The sequence below is a fragment of the Pseudonaja textilis genome, unplaced genomic scaffold (genome assembly GCF_049901715.1).
Source record: "Pseudonaja textilis isolate UNSWEBS1 unplaced genomic scaffold, rPseTex1.2 PTEXSCF22, whole genome shotgun sequence".
NCBI classification, from domain to species: Eukaryota; Metazoa; Chordata; class Lepidosauria; order Squamata; family Elapidae; genus Pseudonaja; species Pseudonaja textilis.
This window is the reverse complement of record NW_028262865.1, coordinates 1,189,153-1,201,652: the sequence shown is the minus strand read 5'-3', so window position 1 is coordinate 1,201,652 and position 12,500 is coordinate 1,189,153. Positions and strand designations below refer to the sequence as shown.

Sequence of the window (12,500 nt, the reverse complement as noted above, 5' to 3'; positions counted from 1 at the left end):
GTTAGCCACCAGGATGGGCTTCCCGGAGGGGCTGGCGGAGGAGGCGGCCGACACCATGGTCAAGGATTGTACGACTTCTTCATTGGGCACTGACGCTTCGTCCTGCTGGAGATCAGCCCGCTGGTGGAGGACTCCACTGAGCGGGTGATGTGCATGGACACCAAGGTCATCTTCGGCGGCAGCGGCCTTCCGCCAGCCGAGGATCTTCGCCATGCAGGACTGGGATTGCAGGTGGATGAGAGGAGGCGGGAGGCGGCCGACGCCCTCAACTACATCGCCTTTGGGAGGCAACATCGGCTGCCTGGTCAACGGGCGGGCTTGGCCATGCCAGCCATGGACCTCCTCCAGCTCCACGGCGGGCGCCGGCCAACTACCTCAGCGTCGGGGCGGGGCCACGGTGGAGCAGGTGACCGAGCCTTCCAGCTGATCACCTCCGATGAGAAGGTCCAGGCCATCCTGGTCAACATCTTCGGAGGGCTGATGCGCTGTGACGTCATCGCCCGCGGGATCATCCTGTCTGCTGAGGACCTGGCGCTGAAGGTCCCTATCGTGGCCCGCCTGCAAGGCACCCGGGTGGATGATGCCAAAGTCCTCTTCGCCGAGAGCGCTTTCAGAAGATCCTGGCTTGCGACGACCTGGACCGGGCGGCCGCCACCGCTGCGGGCCTCGCCGAGATCATGCGCCTGAGCGAAGGACCTCCACGCCGACGTCAACTTCCAGCTGTCCGCCTGAGGAGGACCACCGCTCCCGTTCCCAAGGGGCGGTGCCTTCCCCATGGCCCCGCCTCTTTGGGGCTGGGGGGTAGGGGTAGGGGGCTGGGCGGGTGGACGGACAGCGTTGGTTTCCTTCCTCTCCTCCTCCCGCCCGCTTCGACGTCGACCGGCCCAATCTCAGCCGATTTCCCCATGCGGCAGCGGCTCGTTGGCCTTTGGGCTGGCGGATTCACGCCAGCGGGAGAAGATATGTCGCCGGTGGAGGAAATTTAAACCTAGTTTAAAGAAAGTTTGTCTCCTGGACTGCAGGGATGGGGGGGTGCAGGGGGGAGGGGTATGCCTGGCTCTGTTCATAGATGGGGAGGGGGATGTGCTGGAGTGGAGAGCCCTATTTCCTTGCACACACACACACACACACACACACACACACAGACACCAGTCCATCTCTCCCTCGCTTTCCATCTCTCTTTTTCCATCCCTCTTCGTCTCTTTTTCTCCATCTCTCTCTCTCTCTCCATTTCTCCCTCTCTTTCCATCTCCCTCTCTCCCTATTTTCCATCCCTCTCCATCTCCTCCTCTCCATCTTTCTCTTTCTTTCTCTCTTTCTCTCTCTCTTCACCTCTCTAGCTCTTTACATCTCCCTCTCTCTCTTTACATCTCCCTCTCTCTCTTTTTCTTCTTTCTCCATCTGTCTCTCTCTCAGTCTCCATCTCTTTCCACCTCTCTCTTTTTCCATCTCTCTCTTTCCATCTTTTTCTCCATCTCTTTTTCTCCATCTCTCCCTCCCCTCTCTCTCTCATCTCTCTCTCCCCTCTCTCTAACTCCTTCCATCTCTCTCTCTTTACCTCCCTCTCTTTCCCCCCCTCTTTCTCCATCTCCTCTTCTCCATCTTTCCCTTCCTTTCTTTCTCTCTTCACCCCTCTAGCTCTTCCCATCGCTCTCTCTCTTTCCTTCTCCCTCTCTTTTCTCCATCTTTCTCTCTCTCAATCTCTGTCTCTTCCTCTTTCCCTCTCTCTCCCTCTTTCCCTCTCTCTTTTTTGATCTCTCCCTTTTCCCATCTCTCTACCTCCTCCATTTCTCCATCTCTTTCCATCTCCCTCTTTCCATCTCCCTCTCTTTTTTCCATCTTTCTTCATCTCCATTTCTCCCTCTCCCTCTCTTTATATCTCCCGCTCTTTTTTCCCTCTTTCTCCATCTCTTTTTCTCCCTCTCTCTCTTTCTCTCTCTCTCTCTCTCCACTCTAGCTCTTTTCATCTCTCTCTCTTTCCATCTCCATTTCTCCACCTCTTTTTACATCTCCCTCTAACTTTTTCTCCATCTCTCTCTCTCCGTCTCTCATGCTCTTTCCATCTCTCTCTCTCCATCTCCATTTCTCCATCTCTTTCCATCTCTCTCTCTCTTTTCCATCTTTCTCCATCTCTTTTTCTCCCTCTCTCTCTCTGTCTCCTTCTCTCCAGCTCTTTCCATCTCTCTCTTTTTCCACCTCTCTTCATCTTTTTCTCAATCTCTTTCCATCTCTCTCTCAATCTCCATTTCTTCATCTCTTTCGATCTCTCTCTTTTTCCACCTCTCTTCATCTTTTTCTCCCTCTCTTTCCATCTCTCTCTCTCTTTCCATCTCTCTCTTTCTCTCTCTTTCCATCTCTCTCTTTCTCTCTCTCTCCATCTCCATTTCTCCATCTCTTTCCATCTCTCTCTCTTTCTATCTCTCTCTCTTTCCATCTCTCTCTTTTTCCAATTCAATTGTTCAATTGGAGAGTTGAGTTGGGTTGGGTTGGGTTGAGTTGAGTTGAATTGAAGTCTTGGGTTGGGTTGGGTTGAGTTGAGTTGAGTTTAGTTGAACTGAAGTCTTGGGTTGGGTTGGGTTGAGTTGAGTTGAATTGAAGACTTGGGTTGGGTTGAGTTGAGTTGAATTGAAGTCTTGGGTTGGGTTGAGTTGAGTTGAATTGAATGGAAGACTTGGGTTGGGTTGAATTGAATTGAATTTAAGACTTGAGTTGGGTTGGGTTGGGTTGGGATGAGTTTAGTTGAACTGAAGTCTTGGGTTGGGTTGGGTTGAGTTGAGTTGAATTGAAGACTTGGGTTGGGTTGAGTTGAGTTGAACTGAATCGAAGACTTGACGGCACACACACACACAGGCAGACACACACCGATAACAGTGGGTCAATCAGGTGCTTTATTTAAAAGCGTTAGAAAGAACCGTTTCACAACTTTGGCAACTTTGCCAAATTCAAGAAACCTTGTAAACAACGTCAACAACTTTGGCAAAATTCAAGGAAAATTCATCCTTGTTGAATTTTGGCCAATTCACACATTTCACGGAGAATTCTTGGAGAAGAGCAAATTCACAAATTTCAAGGAGAATCCTTGAAAACTTTGGCCAATTTGCAAAATTCAAGGCGAATCCTTGTAGAGTTTTGGCAAATTTGTGAAATTTAAGGAGAATCCTTGTAGAATTTTGGCAAATTTGTGAAATTTAAGGAGAATCCTTGCAGAATTTTGGCAAATTCACAAATTTTAAGGAGAATCCTTGAAAACTTTGCCAAATTTGCAACATTGAAGAGAATCCTTGTGAGAATTTTGGCAAATTCACAAATTTCAAGGAGAATCCTTGTAGAATTTTGGCAAATTTGTGAAATTGAAGGAGAATCCTTGTAGAATTTCAGCAAATCCCGCCAAACCCATGGAGCATCCTTGTTAGAGGATCCCCAAATCCGCCAAATTCACGGAGAATCCCCGTAGCCATTTGGCCAATTCGGCAAACGGAAGGGGAGAACCCTGCCGCCACTTCGGCAACTTGGCCAAATCCCAGGAGACTCGGCCGACGCATCGGAACCATTTAGGAGCCACTTCACCCAAATTCACTCTCGTCCCCCACCAACCCGCCCACCCCAAGGACCCGCTGGTTCGGGGGGGGAGAGAAGGAGGAAGAGGGGAGAGAAGGGGTCTCTCCCCCCACCCCATAGTTGTGGGCTGACTGTGGACGGGGGGGCAGAGTTTGGTGGGAAGGTGAGCTCGACCGCAGCGACTGGAAACCGGTTGCGGGAAGTGATCGAACTATCAAAAGAGGAGGGAGGGGAGTCTGACCGGAGTCGGGTTCGCTCCCGATGTGGGGAGAACCCTGCGAGGTTGACCCCCAAGGCAGCCCAAACACACACACACATACACACACACATGGCCTTCTCCGCCGCCGACCCCCTATTCGCCGGCAATGTAGACGAACCGACGCTTCTCCAGCACGCCGATGTCGTCTTCCAACTGTTTCATCTCCAACTCCAACTTCTCCTTGCGCAGCCTCTGCGGGATGGTGGTCAACTCCACCAAGAGGCTCTGGAAGTCCCTGTTCAAGTCCTCCCAGTTGGTCTTCAGGCCCTGCAGGGAAGGGGGGGGAGGACAGAGAGCGGAGGGTCCGGGGTCCGTTTTGAAGGGATCCGCCCTCCCTCTCCCTCCACACACATCCCGGGGCTCTGCCGCAGAGGACAGAAAAACGGAGGTTTGGGGTGTGGAACGTCCGCCAGGTGCACAATCAAGCTTTGAGATCCTCAGGAAGAGGAAGTGGAGGAGGAGGAAAAGGAAGAGGAGGAAGAAGAGGAGGAGGAGGAAGAGGAGGAGGAAGAGGAGGAGGAGGAAGAGGAGAAAGAGGTGGAAGAGGAGGAGGAAGAGGAGGAAGTGGAGGAGGAAGAGGAAGAGGAGGAAGAGGAGGAGGAAGAGGAGGAGGAGGAGGGGAGGAGGAAGAGGAGCAAGAGGAGCAAGAGGAGGAGGAAGAGGAGGAAGAGGAGGAGGAAGAGGAGGAGAAAGAGGTGGAAGAGGAGGAGGAAGAGGAGGAAGTGGAGGAGGAAGAGGAGGAAGAGGAGGAGGAAGTGGAGGAAGAGGAGGAGGAAGAGGAGGAGGGAGAGGAGGAAGAGTTGGAAGAGGAGGAGGAAGAGGAGGAGGAAGAGGAGGAAGAAGGAGGAAGTGGAGGAAGAGGTGGAAGAGGAGGAGGGAGAGGAGGAAGAGTTGGAAGAGGAGGAGGAAGAGGAGGAGGAAGAGGAGGAAGAAGGAGGAAGTGGAGGAAAGGTGGAAGAGGAGGAGGAAGAGGAAGAGAAAACGGGGAAGAAGAGGAGGAAGTGAAGGAAGAGGCAGAAGAGGAGGAGGAAGAGGAGGAAAAGAGGAAGTGGAGGAAGAGGAGGAGGAAGAGCAGGAGGAAGAGCAGGAGGAAGAGGAGGAGGAGGAGGAAGAGGAGGAGGAGGAAGAGGAGGAGGAAGGGTGCCCCAGTCCTTCTCCTCTTCCTCCCCTTCCTCCTTCCTCTCCTTCTCCTCCTCCTCTCCTCCTCCCTGCCTTCTAGCACTGATGACATTCCCTAGTTGGGTCATGAAACGTCCACAAGGAAACAACGAAGCTCAGAGAGCATACTCACTGTCTCCTCCTCTTCCTCCTCCAGCTCCCCTCCTCCTCCTCCTCCTCCTCCTTCTCCTTCTTCCTCCTCCTCCTCCTCCTTCTCTTCCCCTTCCCTCTTCCTCCTCCTCGCCTTCTTCGGCTCCTCCTCTTTTCCTCCTTCTCCCCTCCTCCTCCATCCTCCTCCTCCTCCTCCTCCTCCTCCTCCTCCTCCTCCTCCTCCTCCTCCTCCTCCTCTTCTTCTTCTTCTTCTTCTTCTTCTTCTTCTTCTCATACTTCTTTTCTCCTCCTCCTCCTCTTCCTCCTCCTCCTCCTCCTCCTCCTCCTCCTCCTCTCCTCCTCCTCCTCCTCCTATCCACACCCTACCCCTTTCTAGCCCTGATGATATCATCCAGCTGGGTCATGAACTGTCCACAAGGAGCAACCACGGCGCAAGAGACCAGTGAGAATCCACCAGGATAGAAAACGTGGATCATACTAACCTGTTCATTTTTTTTTCAATGAGGAAGATCTCATGTCAGTATCACCGATCAAACAATGTGCACAGTCACCATGTGCTTTACTCCTTAGCTGTAACTGAGAACAGGACACCAAGGAACTTTAGATGCTAACTAAAGTATATAACTAGAGGTTGGAAATGCTGTGTATATATAGCATCACTGATCAAACAATGCGCACAGTCATCATGTGCTTTACTCCTTAGCCGTAACAGGGAACAGGACACAAAGGAACTATAGATACTAACTAAAGTATATAACTAGAGGTTGGAAATGCTGCATACACATAGCACCACTGATCATACAATGTGCACAGTCACCATGTGATTTACTCCTTAGCTGTAACTAAGAACAGGACACCGAGGAACTATAGATGCTAACTAAAGTATATAACTAGAGGTTGGAAATGCTGTGTACACATAGCACCACCGATCAAACCATATGCACAGTCACCATGTTCTTTACCGCTTAGCCTTCGAGCAACGGATCCCAACAAGGGGGGAGGATGGGGGAGGCGTCAGCTTACGTTCAGGATGTCCTCTCGCTTGCGGGAGGAGGGGCGGGTCAGGCGTCTCTTCTGCAGGCACTCCCACCGAGCGGCCACCCGCTCTTGGCGCCCCTCCACGGCTTCTTTCTTATGACCCAGGATGTAGTTGGGGGTCACCCCGAAGTCCTGCGGAGGAAGAAGTGGGGCGCTTGGCCAGCCGAATGGGGAGGGGTGCCGATCGGCTGTCTCTTTCCTCGCTGGCTCCTCCTGGAGGAGGAGAGAGGCAGGAGTGAGCACGATGCTGGTCCGGAGGAATGGTGGGAGAGGCTGTCATGTCTGCCATCTATCTATCCTCGATCACCTCTCTCCATCTATTTTTGTCTATCAATCTCTATTCTTTCTTTCTTTTTCTTTTTCTTTCTTTCTCTCTCTCTCTCTCTCTGTGTCTCTCTCACACATACACACTCACAGACATTTCAATTATCTATCTTTTATCACCACCTCTATTTTTGTCTTTCTCTCTCTCTCTCTCTCTGTCTCTCTCTCTCTCTCTCTCTCTCTCTCTCTCTCTATATATATATATATATATATATATATATATATATATATATATATTTAACTCTCTCTCTCTAGTTATCTATCAATCAGTCTACCTATCTATCATCTATTTATCTATATTTATCATCCATCTCTAGCTATCATCTATCTATTATCTATCTATCATTTATCATCACCTCTATTTTTCTCTCTCTGTGTATCTATTTATCCCCCCTGTGTGTGTGTGTGTGTGTGTGTGTGTGTGTATTATACACACATTATCTATCTATGTCTATTTGTTTCTTTATCTATGTATTTATCTATATATCTCTATTATCTATCTATCAAAATCAACTCTATTTCTCTATTTCTCTCTCTCTCTCTGTATCTGTATCTCTCTAGTCTCTATCTATATCTATCATCTATATATCTATCTATATCTGTCTATCTATCGATCATCTATTTACCTATATCTATCTGTCTCTCTTTCACTCTCTTTGTGTGTATTTGTATCTATCTATCTATCTATCTATCTATCTATCATTTCTCTGTCTCTGTATTTGTATATATGTCTGTCTGTCTATCTATCTATCTATCTATCTATCTATCTATCTATCTATCTATCTATCGATCATCTATCATCTCTCTCTGTGTGTGTATTTGTATATCTATCTATCTATCTATCTATCTATCTATCTATCTATCTATCTATCTATGGCATTCGGCTTTGCTCGGGTATTTTCCCACGTCATAGTAGTTGTGCTTTTAAAGTTGTAGCAACGTTTCAGCAGAAACTCATCTGCCATCATCAGGCTTCTGTCTGTCTGTCTGTCTGTCTATCTATCTATCTATCTATCTATCTATCTATCTATCTATCTGTCCATCTATCTATTTATCTATATCTATCATCTATCTATCTATCATCTGTGTCTCTCTCATTCTGTATTTGTATTTGTATATCTATCTATCTGTCTGTCTGTCTGTCTATCATCTATATCCATCCATCGAGCCATCATCTATCTCGCCAGGCCACTTCAGTGCGACTTAAGAGCCCCCCAGAATATCAATGCCGCATCAAACCTCCAACCCATTTCCCCCACACAAAAGCTCTCGGACGTAAACCTTCCACAAGAGTAGGAAGCCAAGCAGGAGGGAGAGGGAGGAAGACATGGGGAAGGGGAGGGGACAGGCCTTTTCTCCCAAAAACCCCTCCCCATTCTCCCCTCCCTCCTCCCCCCCCCAGCCTGAGCTCTGGCCCTGCCCCACCCCCCTGAAGGAAGCCGCACCTTCTTTTTGAGGTATTTCTGGACCAGGCTGGATCCCTCCAGGAGGTACTTATCCCCCCTCCGCTGGTCGATGCAGGCGTGGAGGGGCTTCTTCGCCACGGCCATGATGGCTTCGGCCACGTTGGCGTGGATGAAGTTCTTCTCGCTCTGGATGCCCATCAGCGGCCGGTTGGACTGGGGAGGCACCTGGGCTTTGATGGGAAGACGCTTTGTTTGCTCGAACGTGCCTTCCGTCGTGGGGTGATGGGACAAAAAAACAAAAAAAACACAAAACCCGAATGGGTGACGGTGCATCCTTTGGGCGTCGGGACTTCAACTCCACTGAACGACCCTCCGTTGAGTTTACCGAAAGCGACGCTGGGGTTGTTGTTGTTTTTTCACACTGAATGCCCCAGCATGGCATCCCACCCTCCCCCTCGGTCCAAATTTTGGAAGCTCGGCAACTGACTTGGATGGACGCGAGGTGTCGTTTGGTGACTTCCGACGAGGGGAAAAAACTGATGGGGAGAGCCACATTCTGGGTTCCCCACCCAACGCCAACATGGCCACGCCTAATAAATCCAAGGGTTCAGGACTCGGAGACTTATGATTTGAAATAGGGGGAGGGAGGATTGGTCGGCGCCCGGACAGTGGGGACTTCACAATGTCATCGGCAACCCCTCCCACCCCCACCCAGTTCAGGGAAAATCCCCCCAGTCTTCAAACGGGGCCCCAGGATCTCGACTGGAGGAAGAAAGAGGTACGAGTCCCATTTCCTTTCACCCCACAACCAAAGGGAAGAGTCGAGCGTGCCAATGTACATTTGGGGACCTTGCGCTCCTTGGAGTGTTTCCAGAGGTAGTCCTTTGGGGTGGGCACCTGCAGCTTCGGGATGCCCATGGTCTGGCAGGGCGCCTTCTTCTTCTCCTCCATCTCCCGCTGGACGGACGGATGGAAGGTAGAGGTGTACCTTGGATGAAGAAGGCAGGGGACTCAAAGAGGAAGGGGTCTTCCCGTCGGGATGCGGGGTGGACTCAATCTATCTATCTGTCTACCCATATTTCTCTCTCTCTCTCCCTCTCTCTCTCCATTTATCTATGCTCTATCTATCTATCTATCTATCTATCTATCTATCTATCTATCTATCTATCTATCTCTAGCTTCCTCTATCATCTATCTATCAATCAATGCTCTAGCTATCATATATTTATCGATCATCTATCTTTCTATCTATCCTATCTTTCTCTCTATGATCTCTGTATCATCTTATCTATCAATCTATCTATCGATCCATCGATCGATCCATCGATGGATCGATCTATCTATATCTAGTTTTCTCTATCATCTATCAATCTATCTATCTATCTATGCTCTATCATCTATCTATCCTCTCTCTATAAATTTATATACATCTATCTATCTATCTATCTATCTATCTATCTATCTATCTATCTATCTATCTATCTATCTATCTATCCATCTATCTATCCTCTCTCTATATATAAATTTATATACCTTTATCTATCTATCTATCTATCTATCTATCTATCTATCTATCTATCTATCTATCTATCTATTTATCCCCCTTATATCTACCCAGATCTCTTTACTCTCTCTATCATCTAACTTTCTCTCTCTCTCTCTCTCTGAATATCATCTATCTCTCTATCTCTATCTATCTATCCACTCTGTCATCTATCTCTATCCATTTATTTATGCTCTATCTATTATCTATCTATCTACCTACCTACCTACCTATCTACGTATCTACCTACCTACCTACCTACCTACCTATCTATCTACGTATCTATCTATCTATCTATCTATCTATCTATCTATCTATCTATCTATCAATCATCTATCTCCATTAGGGAATCTACTCCCCGCACCCACACGCCTACCTTAGCTGGGGCCTGGCGCTGCCTTCCACCCAGGTGGGGAGCCAGTGGTAGATGCTCTCCTGCTCCTCCAGGGGTGGCGGAGGGCACAGCACGTGAGCCATTTTGTCCGGGACGAGGGGCCCAGCGATCCGCCCCCTCGGAGAGCTGGCGCTGAAATGGCAGAAGGCGCGAGTTGGAGGAGGGTGAGGGGGTGGAATGGGGGGTGGGGTGGCGACTTCCCCAGGTGGGGAATCGAAGGTGTGCGGGTGGGGGGAGAGGGAGGAAGAACAGGAGCAAAGCAACCCCCCTAAAATGCCTGGCGGATTATACCTCGCCTCCGCGAGAGGGATGCGTTCCGGGCCGGGTCGGACAAGGGAGGAAAGCAACAACGAGGAATGTAGCGGTCCAGCCAGTTACACAGTGAATGGGAATTGGGAGTAATTAGTAAATGGGAGCTCTCTCTCTCTCTCTCTCTTATTGATCTATCTATCTGTCTCTCTCTGTGTGTGTATGTCTCTCTCTTTATCTCTATCTCTCTATCTATCACCCGTCTCTATCTATCTCCCTATATGGATCTCTATCTATCTATCCTCTATCCTCTATCTAATCTATCTTTCTCTCTCACTATCTATCATCTAGCTTTCTATCTATGTATCTCTCTATGTATCTCTCTATGTATCTCTCTATCTCTCTATCTATCTCTCTCTCTCTCTATCTATCTATCTATCTATCTATCTATCTATTTATCCCCCTTATATCTACCCAGATCTCTTTACTCTCTCTATCATCTAACTTTCTCTCTCTCTCTCTCTGAATATCATCTATCTCTCTATCTCTATCTATCTATCCACTCTGTCATCTATCTCTATCCATTTATTTATGCTCTATCTATTATCTATCTATCTACCTACCTACCTATCTACGTATCTACCTACCTACCTACCTACCTACCTACCTATCTACCTATCTACCTACCTACCTACCTACCTATCTATCTACGTATCTATCTATCTATCTATCTATCTATCTATCTATCTATCTATCTATCTATCTATCTATCTATCAATCTATCTCCATTAGGGAATCTACTCCCCGCACCCACACGCCTACCTTAGCTGGGGCCTGGCGCTGCCTTCCACCCAGGTGGGGAGCCAGTGGTAGATGCTCTCCTGCTCCTCCAGGGGTGGCGGAGGGCACAGCACGTGAGCCATTTTGTCCGGGACGAGGGGCCCAGCGATCCGCCCCCTCGGAGAGCTGGCGCTGAAATGGCAGAAGGCGCGAGTTGGAGGAGGGTGAGGGGTGGAATGGGGGTGGGGTGGCGACTTCCCCAGGTGGGGAATCGAAGGTGTGGAGTGGGGGAGAGGGAGGAAGAACAGGAGCAAAGCAACCCCCTAAAATGCCTGGCGGATTATACCTCGCCTCCGCGAGAGGGATGCGTTCCGGGCCGGGTCGGACAAGGGAGGAAAGCAACAACGAGGAATGTAGCGGTCCAGCCAGTTACACAGTGAATGGGAATTGGAGTAATTAGTAAATGGGAGCTCTCTCTCTCTCTCTCTCTCTCTCTTATTGATCTATCTATCTGTCTCTCTCTGTGTGTGTATGTCTCTCTCTTTATCTCTATCTCTCTATCTATCACCCGTCTCTATCTATCTCCCTATATGGATCTCTATCTATCTATCCTCTATCCTCTATCTAATCTATCTTTCTCTCTCACTATCTATCATCTAGCTTTCTATCTATGTATCTCTCTATGTATCTCTCTATGTATCTCTCTATGTATCTATCTATCTATCTATCTATCTATCTATCTATCTATCTCTATCTATCTATCACCTCTCTCTCTCTCTCTCTCTCTCTCTCTCTCTCTCTCTCTCTCTCTCTCTCTCTCTCTATATATATATATATATATATATATATATATATATATATATATATATAAAAATCTATCACCTATCTATGTCTCTGTCTCTGTCTCTGGAGAATGTAATATATCCCATTTTTTTACTTTATTAGTCGATGGTGGGTATGCGGAGAACGTAATATATCCCATTTTTTTACTTTATTAGTCGATGGTGGGTATGCGGAGAACGTAATATATCCCATTTTTTACTTTATTAGTAGATGGTGGGTATGCGGAGAACGTAATATATCCCATTTTTTTACTTTATTAGTAGATGGTGGGTATGCGGAGAATGTAATATATCCCATTTTTTTACTTTATTAGTAGATGGTGGGTATGCAGAGAACGTAATATATCCCATTTTTTACTTTATTAGTCGATGGTGGGTATGCGGAGAACGTAATATATCCCATTTTTTACTTTATTAGTCGATGGTGGGTATGCAGAGAACGTGATATATCCCACTTTTTTTACTTTATTAGTAGATGGTGGTTATGCGGAGAACGTAATATATCCCATTTTTTTACTTTATTAGTAGATGGTGGGTATGCGGAGAACGTAATATATCCCATTTTTTTACTTTATTAGTCGATGGTGGGTATGCGGAGAACGTAATATATCCCATTTTTTACTTTATGAGTAGATGGTGGGTATGCGGAGAACGTAATATATCCCATTTTTTACTTTATTAGTAGATGGTGGTTATGCGGAGAACGTAATATATCCCATTTTTTACTTTATTAATCGATGGTGGGTATGCGGAGAACGTAATATATCCCATTTTTTTACTTTATTAGTCGATGGTGGGTATGCGGAGAACGTAATATATCCCATTTTTACTTTATTAG

At 47.7% G+C, this 12,500-nt stretch overlaps 1 protein-coding gene and 2 pseudogenes across 2 annotated transcripts in view; 1 reads left to right on the top strand and 2 right to left on the bottom strand.

The window, feature by feature from the left end:
• The window catches only part of LOC113454056 (succinate--CoA ligase [ADP-forming] subunit beta, mitochondrial pseudogene), a 1,241-nt pseudogene extending 509 nt beyond the window's left edge, over positions 1-732 (top strand).
• LOC148123724 (GTPase IMAP family member 5-like) overlaps positions 1-12,500 on the bottom strand; it is a 373,254-nt pseudogene that overhangs the window by 3,588 nt on the left and 357,166 nt on the right. The gene's annotated exons all lie outside the window — the stretch shown is intronic.
• LOC113454005 (enkurin-like) lies at positions 3,911-8,841 on the bottom strand. Its single transcript, XM_087918984.1, has 4 exons — positions 8,694-8,841; positions 7,894-8,120; positions 6,110-6,256; positions 3,911-4,084 (listed from the first exon to the last, which is right to left on the bottom strand). The coding sequence occupies exons 1-4, from the start codon at positions 8,803-8,805 to the stop codon at positions 3,911-3,913; spliced, it is 660 nt and encodes a 219-aa protein (XP_087775110.1). The 5' UTR covers positions 8,806-8,841.

Coding starts and splice junctions, on each gene's coding strand:
- LOC113454005 (XM_087918984.1), bottom strand. CDS start 8,805: ATGGAGGAGAAGAAGAAGGCGCCCTGCCAGACCATGGGCATCCCGAAG. Junction 8,121..8,693: donor GGAGCGCAAGGTCCCCAAAT/GTACATTGGCAC, acceptor CCACGACGGAAG/GCACGTTCGAGCAAACAAAG. Junction 4,085..6,109: donor AGCGAGAGGACATCCTGAAC/GTAAGCTGACGC, acceptor CCTTCCCTGCAG/GGCCTGAAGACCAACTGGGA.